This window comes from Rhinopithecus bieti, unplaced genomic scaffold (genome assembly GCF_001698545.2).
Source record: "Rhinopithecus bieti isolate Rb0 unplaced genomic scaffold, ASM169854v2 scaffold_9420, whole genome shotgun sequence".
Classification (NCBI taxonomy): domain Eukaryota; kingdom Metazoa; phylum Chordata; class Mammalia; order Primates; family Cercopithecidae; genus Rhinopithecus; species Rhinopithecus bieti.
Window position 1 is genome coordinate 426,178 of NW_016806134.1, and position 10,422 is coordinate 436,599.

General features: G+C 36.0%; 1 protein-coding gene across 2 annotated transcripts in view; it reads left to right on the top strand.

Moving 5' to 3' along the window:
* The first annotated feature begins 4,895 nt into the window (after window positions 1-4,895).
* CFH (complement factor H) overlaps window positions 4,896-10,422 on the top strand; it is a 112,337-nt gene continuing 106,810 nt past the window's right edge. For both annotated transcript variants that reach the window (XM_017874831.1, XM_017874832.1), the window contains exon 1: window positions 4,896-5,317. In XM_017874831.1, the coding sequence (XP_017730320.1) occupies window positions 5,260-5,317 (58 nt within the window). In that variant the 5' untranslated portion in view covers window positions 4,896-5,259. The remainder of the gene's footprint in view (window positions 5,318-10,422) is intronic.

A 10,422-nucleotide genomic window follows, 5' to 3' on the forward strand; every position in this document is an offset into this window, starting at 1 on the left:
GGAGCTTGCCAGTGAGCTGAGATCCGGCCACTGCCACTCCAGCCTGGGCGACAGAGCGAGACTTCCGCTCCTCAAAAAAAAAAAAAAAAAAAAAAAACCTAGGAAAGCCAAAGTTCCCAGAAATTTACACTTTAGAAAAGTTTTAAAAATAGACTATTACAGTAAGAAGAGCTTGGTGATATAGACCCACATATATCCAGTACCTGACTTATGACAAAGGTGAAAGCATGTCAGTACAGAGGAAAGACTGATACTTTCATTAAATAATACTATAACAATTGGATATCTCTATTTTAAAATGCATCTGGAGCTTTTATTATGCTATTCCCAAAAGACAATTACAGCTGTTGTAAAGGTCTTAAATGTGAAAGATAAAATAATTATTTTAGAAGAAAAGTATTATGTTCTAGGACTAGGCAAGATTTCATTAAATAAGACATAATGCACTAGCCATCGAAAAAAAATTGAAAATTTGCTCTATTTTAAAATTAAGGAATTCTGCTTATTATTATAAAATCCATGTAACACTGAATGGAAAGAAAACCCACAGACTGGAAGAAGGCATTTGTAATACGTATTATAAGAATATTTTCATATCTAGAATATATAAATATAACAATTCCTACAATGCAGTAAGTCGAAGACAACTCAATAAGAAAAAAAAATATCCAAAGGATTTGAATAGAACCTTCACCAAAGAGGATATCTAAATGACCAATTACCACAGGAAAGTTTCTCAACTTCATGATGTTAAGGACAGAAGACAGGGAAATACTGGGTACAAGAGGGTGGTCACCAAGCAAAGGCCCCAGACTCAAGCCTGAAGCTCTGTGGCCCTAAATGAGGACAGGCATTTCAGTTTTCACACCCAAAAAGTTGCCTTTTGGTCCGCTATGCCCCCCTGTCCTACCCCATATAAATCCCAAACTCCAAGCTCCAGAAGAGACCTGCAAGTGAGGAGATAGGGAGACAAGGTGACAAACAGGCCTCCGATGGCAGAACGATGCAGCAGAGGAAGAGAAGAGGGACGTCTGGACTCCGAGGGGAATTTGGCCGGGGACGGTGGAGAATAGTTCAGCCACTGGGAGGCCTGACTCTGGGCGAATGTCACCTTCCCACTCCATCTCGCTGACAGCCACCTCCACCACTCAATAAAACGTTGCTCTTGTCCCTCGAGCCCCAGTGTGATCCGATTCTTTTGGGACACTGGGCAAGAGCTCGGGATACAGAAGGCTATTTCACTGTCCCACTGCCCATGAGATAAGGAAGAGGGTCTGTTGAGTTGATTAACACGTAAACCATTTACAGATGGTAAAGCTAAAGGAGCACACTGTAACATATGCCCACTTGGGCTTCGGAAATCGCAGACACCCACCCCTAGATGCTGCTGTGAGGCCAGAGCCCCAAAGCCTCACCCCGGTTCCTGCACCTGTCCATCTGTGTGCTCCCCTCCCGTAAGGGGTTTGAGCTGTAGGGCGACCTAACTGGCAAGCCGCACGGCTGTTGCACATCCTTCAAGGGGAATCAGGGATCTCTTACATTTCAATTAGTCATCAGGAAAATTCATATTATAACCACAGAGAATTATTGCTTTGTGTTACCAGAAAAGCTAAAACTACAAAGATTAAAATTATCAAGTATCTCTGAGGGTGTGGAGCAACTTGGACACTGCTGATAGAAATGTGAAGTGATGTCCAAGTGTTATAATCCATTTGGAAAATTGTCTAATTTTATCCATTACACCTAAACATAAGTTATGTCCCAATGTTTCACTCCCAAGTATGCACTTACCAGAAATGTGGATTGTGTTTACCAAAACCACTTAACATAAGGCTCATAGAAGCACTATTCATATCAGCTCCAAACTAAAATCTGCTCAAATGCTCACAAACAGGCACACAGATAAATAAAATGTGAACTATTCAAAATGAAATATGAAATCACAATAAGAATGAACTATCTATAACTACATCTCACTATGTGTTTGAATGGTCCAAACATAATTCTTGGTGAAAACTCTAAACGTAAGAGTAAATTGCTTCTTTTCATTATACAAAGTACAAAAGCCAGACAAATATATCCCATGTTCTTGCAGATCACAATCGTGGTCTCTGTTTGTGGGGATGTGGGAGAGGGTTGAGAGGAGTATTGACTGAAAAGGAGTACTGGGGTTTTCTGGGAGGTAATAATGTTCAGTGTTTTGACCTTGGTGGTGGTTTCATAGATATCTTTATCTTCTCAATATTCAGCATACGATTTGTTTATGTTTTCCTTATACATATTACACAAAACAAAGTTTCAAAATCAGCATTTTAATTTGTTGATTTTGGGATTATTAAACCTATTTATGTCAAATGAGAGTAAGCCAGTTGCTTCAAAATGTATATATAAAAGTATTTAGAAAACTAATTTTATGAATTGCTAGAAAAGCAGGCCCCTAAATTCATCCAGCACTGCATTCTTGGCAAAGTTTCCACACATTGTCTGGGTGCTGATTGTGAAAACATTGCCTAAACCAAAGTTTTGTATGTGATTTCTTTTAAAGTTTCTCTTATTTCCTGTTCTGAGGTTTATACACAATAGATCCTAATAGAGTTTGAATAATTGAAGGATTTATGAAATCCAGATGGTATCGCCAGCTGCTGCTTTGCACATACCAAGGACATGAACATTTTCCAATGGAGAATTTACCTAGCTTAATAAGAAAAGTCCAAGAGCAGGTCACAACATTGACGTTCAGTGGGAGTGCAGAGAGAATCAGATTCAGTCTCTGGCATTGCTGGGCTTGTGGCATGTGGTTGATTTTTTATTTACTTTGCAAAAGTTCCTGATAGGAGGAGCATCTAGTTTCAACTTCCTTTTGCAGCAAGTTCTTTCCTGCATTAATCACAATTCTTGGAAGAGGAGAACTGGACATTGTGAACAGAGTTAGCTGGTAAATGTCCTCATAAAAGATTCAAAAAATGAAACTTCTAGCAAAGATTATTTGCCTAATGTTATGGGCTATTTGCGTAGCAGAAGGTAAGATTAAAAGAGTCTCTTTTCCTAAAACTGTTATGAAACATTTACTAATGATGCTTTTCACAGTAGTAATAAAATTTGATTTAGAANCTCTGTGGCCCTAAATGAGGACAGGCATTTCAGTTTTCACACCCAAAAAGTTGCCTTTTGGTCCGCTATGCCCCCCTGTCCTACCCCCATATAAATCCCAAACTCCAAGCTCCAGAAGAGACCTGCAAGTGAGGAGATAGGGAGACAAGGTGACAAACAGGCCTCCGATGGCAGAACGATGCAGCAGAGGAAGAGAAGAGGGACGTCTGGACTCCGAGGGGAATTTGGCCGGGGACGGTGGAGAATAGTTCAGCCACTGGGAGGCCTGACTCTGGGCGAATGTCACCTTCCCACTCCATCTCGCTGACAGCCACCTCCACCACTCAATAAAACGTTGCTCTTGTCCCTCGAGCCCCAGTGTGATCCGATTCTTTTGGGACACTGGGCAAGAGCTCGGGATACAGAAGGCTATTTCACTGTCCCACTGCCCATGAGATAAGGAAGAGGGTCTGTTGAGTTGATTAACACGTAAACCATTTACAGATGGTAAAGCTAAAGGAGCACACTGTAACATATGCCCACTTGGGCTTCGGAAATCGCAGACACCCACCCCTAGATGCTGCTGTGAGGCCAGAGCCCCAAAGCCTCACCCCGGTTCCTGCACCTGTCCATCTGTGTGCTCCCCCTCCCGTAAGGGGTTTGAGCTGTAGGGCGACCTAACTGGCAAGCCGCACGGCTGTTGCACATCCTTCAAGGGGAATCAGGGATCTCTTACATTTCAATTAGTCATCAGGAAAATTCATATTATAACCACAGAGAATTATTGCTTTGTGTTACCAGAAAAGCTAAAACTACAAAGATTAAAATTATCAAGTATCTCTGAGGGTGTGGAGCAACTTGGACACTGCTGATAGAAATGTGAAGTGATGTCCAAGTGTTATAATCCATTTGGAAAATTGTCTAATTTTATCCATTACACCTAAACATAAGTTATGTCCCAATGTTTCACTCCCAAGTATGCACTTACCAGAAATGTGGATTGTGTTTACCAAAAACCACTTAACATAAGGCTCATAGAAGCACTATTCATATCAGCTCCAAACTAAAATCTGCTCAAATGCTCACAAACAGGCACACAGATAAATAAAATGTGAACTATTCAAAAATGAAATATGAAATCACAATAAGAATGAACTATCTATAACTACATCTCACTATGTGTTTGAATGGTCCAAACATAATTCTTGGTGAAAAACTCTAAACGTAAGAGTAAATTGCTTCTTTTTCATTATACAAAGTACAAAAGCCAGACAAATATATCCCATGTTCTTGCAGATCACAATCGTGGTCTCTGTTTGTGGGGGATGTGGGAGAGGGTTGAGAGGAGTATTGACTGAAAAGGAGTACTGGGGTTTTCTGGGAGGTAATAATGTTCAGTGTTTTGACCTTGGTGGTGGTTTCATAGATATCTTTATCTTCTCAATATTCAGCATACGATTTGTTTATGTTTTCCTTATACATATTACACAAAACAAAGTTTCAAAAATCAGCATTTTAATTTGTTGATTTTGGGATTATTAAACCTATTTATGTCAAATGAGAGTAAGCCAGTTGCTTCAAAAATGTATATATAAAAAGTATTTAGAAAACTAATTTTATGAATTGCTAGAAAAGCAGGCCCCTAAATTCATCCAGCACTGCATTCTTGGCAAAGTTTCCACACATTGTCTGGGTGCTGATTGTGAAAACATTGCCTAAACCAAAGTTTTGTATGTGATTTCTTTTAAAGTTTCTCTTATTTCCTGTTCTGAGGTTTATACACAATAGATCCTAATAGAGTTTGAATAATTGAAGGATTTATGAAATCCAGATGGTATCGCCAGCTGCTGCTTTGCACATACCAAGGACATGAACATTTTCCAATGGAGAATTTACCTAGCTTAATAAGAAAAAGTCCAAGAGCAGGTCACAACATTGACGTTCAGTGGGAGTGCAGAGAGAATCAGATTCAGTCTCTGGCATTGCTGGGCTTGTGGCATGTGGTTGATTTTTTATTTACTTTGCAAAAGTTCCTGATAGGAGGAGCATCTAGTTTCAACTTCCTTTTGCAGCAAGTTCTTTCCTGCATTAATCACAATTCTTGGAAGAGGAGAACTGGACATTGTGAACAGAGTTAGCTGGTAAATGTCCTCATAAAAGATTCAAAAAATGAAACTTCTAGCAAAGATTATTTGCCTAATGTTATGGGCTATTTGCGTAGCAGAAGGTAAGATTAAAAGAGTCTCTTTTCCTAAAACTGTTATGAAACATTTACTAATGATGCTTTTCACAGTAGTAATAAAAATTTGATTTAGAAAATGTGCTTAAGTATTTTGTAGCTTGACAATTGAGTGACTTTTGACATTTTGAGTTAAAAAACTAAAAGTACCTTATTTGAGTGGTATGTCTAAATATTCATCATAATTGTATTTAATATAAAATAGAATAAAATATTTTAATAATCGTTTCTGAAAAACTATAATCTGGAATAATCATTTCCATTGTAATTATCATAACATGTAACTTACTTTTTTTGCTTAGAAGTATAACCAAAATGTATCATGTGAAAGCATTAAGAAAGATGTGAATATACAGTCAATAAAAGCTATCAAATCATGATTAGATTTATTTCAAATATGATTTTAACTCTTCCTAAAGAAAAATTCATTTATCGTTTACAACTGATATTGTCATGACCTTAGAATTCTTGTAGACAAGCATTACTTGTATTATCAGAATAAAAATATTATACAAATTTGAAACACAATAGAATATATAATATTCGTAACAATTAAGTTGTTCAATAGGGATTTTTTTCCTGTAGTTGTATATAACATATACTCTTGAAGAGCAGTCTTTTGGAGTAGTGAATATGAGTGTAGGAGTTTTTTTCTGACCTCCAGTAAGACAATTTCTGAATTCATAATAAAATTTAATTATATCACTGCTTCTTGGTAGATTAAAAAGCTTGTTCTTGGAGGAGGTTTGCTTTCCTAGGCTATGATAGGTAACCAGTTATGTGATAGATATTTGATCAACATTTTTAAACTAAATGAATTGTATATTATTCATAATTTCCAAAGTATTTTCACTTAGTAAAGAAATTTTGATTGAGTGACCGTTACATAGCCTCTAGGAACTGAAGAATATTAGCAAATAACACAAAATCTCTGTTTGAGTCTTCCAATCTAGAAAATAAAGTCACATATGTATTTATAGTTACATATTTCAGTAATCTAAAAAATATTCAAATATGTTTAATACCTTTTGAAAGGCTGAACTTTTTTCAGCTATATTTTCTAACATTATTGCTTGTTATTTGGCTTATAAACTTTATAAGTAGCCACTTTTTAAATGAAGAAGACAATTATTTCCTTGTACATATAAATATTATCATTAGTATTTTAAAATGAAACATTTTTATATTTACAAACAGTTCCAGAACAATGTTCATATTACCAATCATAACAGACATCTTTTTCTGTTTCTTTGTGCAAATATTTGTCTTTTCTTACTAAATTTATGGGAATGTTTCTAATATTTCATACTTACATACTGTTTGCTCAGGTTTTACATAGATATCACTTGTCATATGAGGGAGATTTGTTTTATTTCTAATCTTTAAAATCAAGAATCAATAGCAAGTTTAATAAACAGTAAAACTTTTTTAAAAGTTGAATTTGAAATATTAAAATAGAGTACATCAAAGTATATGTGATAATTAAACAATAGTGATTTAAGCATCTTATTTACATAATTGATTATTGCTGACTTCTTTCACTTGAATTTTATTTTTCATCAATGTGTGTTTAAATGTGATATCAGTTTCTACTGGTGAATTGAACATCAGCACTATATATGTTACGGTGAAAATGACCTAAAAGATAAAGCACAACTTTAGTATTTAAAGCAATGCTTAGGTCAGTCTCATAATTTTCATAAAAGTACATGTAAAAGCCAACAGAGAAAACTACATGAATTTTAAGTGAATGTCAAACTCCCATTTTATTCCTTGTTTCCCAAATACTCTCTGAAACTAAACTAGTTTGAGATGTCAATCAATTCTGTTAATCTACCATATCTAACAAATTTTTACTTAACAGAGTAGCCTTGATCATGAAAAATACTCACATATACTTCAATATTTGCTTCTGTTTATATTTTCCACATTGAATACTGAACACCAAATTGAGAAAAGATAGTTTGAATACTATCACAATCTGCTTTACTCAACTGCATAACATTTTAGCATTGCTTCTGCTCTGTTAAGAGTGAATTTTCTTAAAAAACAAACACTATTCATTACTAAGAAAGAATTTTAGCCAACAGGAATAATTTATGATTTCAGCTTTCTATTTGTTTTCTTTTTTTAATATATTGGGTATTACATAGTACCTTTTTAATGCAATACATCGTCTACAGTAACATTCCCAATTATGTAGGAACGCTAATTGCTTCCTTGTTGTAACAGTCTGTGGCTCAGGGAGTCACTGCAGGCTACTAAGAATTGGGTCAGATTTACAGGAAAGTTTAAAATAACAGTTTCTTCATCATACCACCTAATTTCACCTTTTCAAAATATATTATGACCAAGCTTTTGAATATATTATAATCAAGCAGATTTTTTAGATTTAGGATCTAACAATTGTGTACTATATGAAATTAGGCCGCAGCCCAGAAATTCCAAGATGATTAAAGTGAATAAATTAAAACTCTCCTGAAACACGTCCAAGTAAATACTGGCTGCGTTGTTTGGCAGACATGCTTTTTAATCCTGGAGATTTTACAGTGCAAAAATATTATTTCAGGTCCTAGAAGACATTATAGATCAAAGATTGATGGATTCCATTACAATCAGAAAAAGGAGAATAATGGTTTAAAATTCCAAATTGTATGTTTGAATTTCAGTGTGATAAATAAGAATTCCCCCTTGCTTCCCCAAAATCTCCACATTTTCAGAGATAGTAGTGTGGGTAGTTACCTATATGGTGTGATTTAAAGTTTTGCAATGGTCCAATTGGCTTCAATATCTCATCTCCTCCTAAAATACTTTACATGTTGATATTAGTATTACTATAAATTCAACCAGTTTGTCATTTATATGGAATGACAAATACACTGAATATGTGTTTTAGGATAGTTAAATTTAGCATTATTCATTATTTACTTTGAATTATTATCATCTGACAACTTCCCTGGAACAATTTCAGTGGGTGGGGGAGGGTAGAAATGGATGTTGATGAGGGTAAGGATAGGACAAAGTGATTCTGGAAGATGAGGTATTCCCAGGTAGGACAGATCTGCTGGTTGAAGTGTTATAGTGAGTGCTATAAGAGAAGGGGTAGAGAAAATGCCCACAGAAATGGCACGAGCCTGAGACGTCTGCCAAGGCAAGCTTTGCTTATTTTAAATTTAGGCATATCCTGGGAATGCATATGCTACTCTTTTGCCTACATATAATTTAAACTAAAAATGAAATATCTAAGTATCGCTAACTAAAATTATTCTTAGGTAGAAGTAAGTTCCCAAATATAAGTGCAAAAGCAGATCGGTAAATATTCTTCATGTGTGGCCTTTAGTTTCTAAGATCTGAGCCAGTCTACATTGACCCACTTTTGTTTAATCCTTCGTTGTTTATTCTGCAGTCTTTTGCCACTTTTCATTCTCCCCAGTTATGCCTCCTCCTCCTCCCCCACACACCATCCCCCACCTGCCCAGGCCTTCGAGATTATGCCACCTAATCTATCCTGTGCTCAGTTAACTAATGTGTACTTTACCCATTTCCTCACAAAACCATAGTACGTGGAAAGGGGATGATGTAATTGACAAAAAAGTTTTGCATTTTAGCTTAAAATTATAAGGAGTCATAAAAAGATAGCTCAGAGGAAATAAAGTAACTGAACATCAAAAAATGAAACAATAAAAAGGAAAGAAAAAACATTTGACAGAACACTTTTATTTCTTCTGACATTTTAACTTAGCCAAGTTTTTCATAAACCTTGTTAACTGGAAATGTAATAGATGGAAAAGTGATTATAGAAATCTTCTTTCAGGCCAGGTGCGGTGGTTCACACCTGTAATCCCAACACTTTGGGAGGCCAAGGTGGATGGATCACGATGTCAGGAGTTTGAGACCAGCCTGACCAACATGGTGAAACCCCATCTCTACTAAAAATACCAATATTAGCTGGGCATGGTGGTGTGCACCTGTAATCTTAGCTACTGTGGAGGCTGAGGCAGGATAATTGCTTGAACTCGGGGGGCGGAGGTTGCAGTGAACTGAGATCATGCCATTGCACTTCAGCTTGGGTGACAGAGTGAGACTCCATCTCAAAAAAAAAAAAAGAAAAGAAAAGAAAAAAGAAATATTCTTTCAGAAATTCCTGAACTGTGACATAAATTTAAGCTTAGGACACATAGGTCAGATGTACAATGGAATCACAAATGTTAGAGTTTTCTGGGTTCTTGCAACAGAGCTTTAAGTGCACTAAACTAGTCACTACTGTCTACTATTCTTTTTCCACAGGTTGTCCATAATCTACAGATATAATGGAAAAGCTTCCAGATTGTTTCATTGTTACTCATCTGTTCTTTCGCTCATTTTTCCATCACTTTAACTTCCTCAAGTACTACTTAGTAGTACTTGGTACAATGTGTGTTGTGTGTGTGTGTTTTTTTTTTTTTCCTCTATTTTCAAGGTCCTAATTGTACTGTCTCTTTGTGGCTGAGTTCCTTTTTTGTGACTGGAACAGTAACTGGCATTATAAATTAGCTAACTAAATACTACACATTTCAAGAAAGTTCTGGAATTTCAACCCATATTTTAATAGTATCTTGTTTTATCTCTAATTATGACAAACTTGTTATTCTATCCAACTTCATATGGCCAACGGCTATTCTCCCATTGGCTTTTTATGATTCTGGAATTTTCTTCTTGCTCTTTTCACTGTTAAGGTTTTTGTTTGGTTGGTTGGTTGGTTGGTTGGTTTTTTTGAGACAGGGTCTCGCTTTGTTGCCTAAGGCTGGAGTGCCCACGCTGGAGTGCCCACGCTGGAGTGCAGTGGTGTGATCATAGTTCACTGCAGCTTCCAACACCTGGGCTCAAGCAATCCTCCTGCCTCAACCTCCCACACCTAGCTACATTTTTATCTTTTCTTTTTTCTTTTGCTTTCTCAAATGCCTATTAAGTGTGACATAATCCCTATTTCACTTTATCTAGAGTTTATTTCTTTAAACAATTCTTTACTCTCTTTACAAAGGTATATATGTTACTTCTGAAATGATCTTTAGTTACTCTCATTTATATTTATTATTATTTATATTTATTATTTA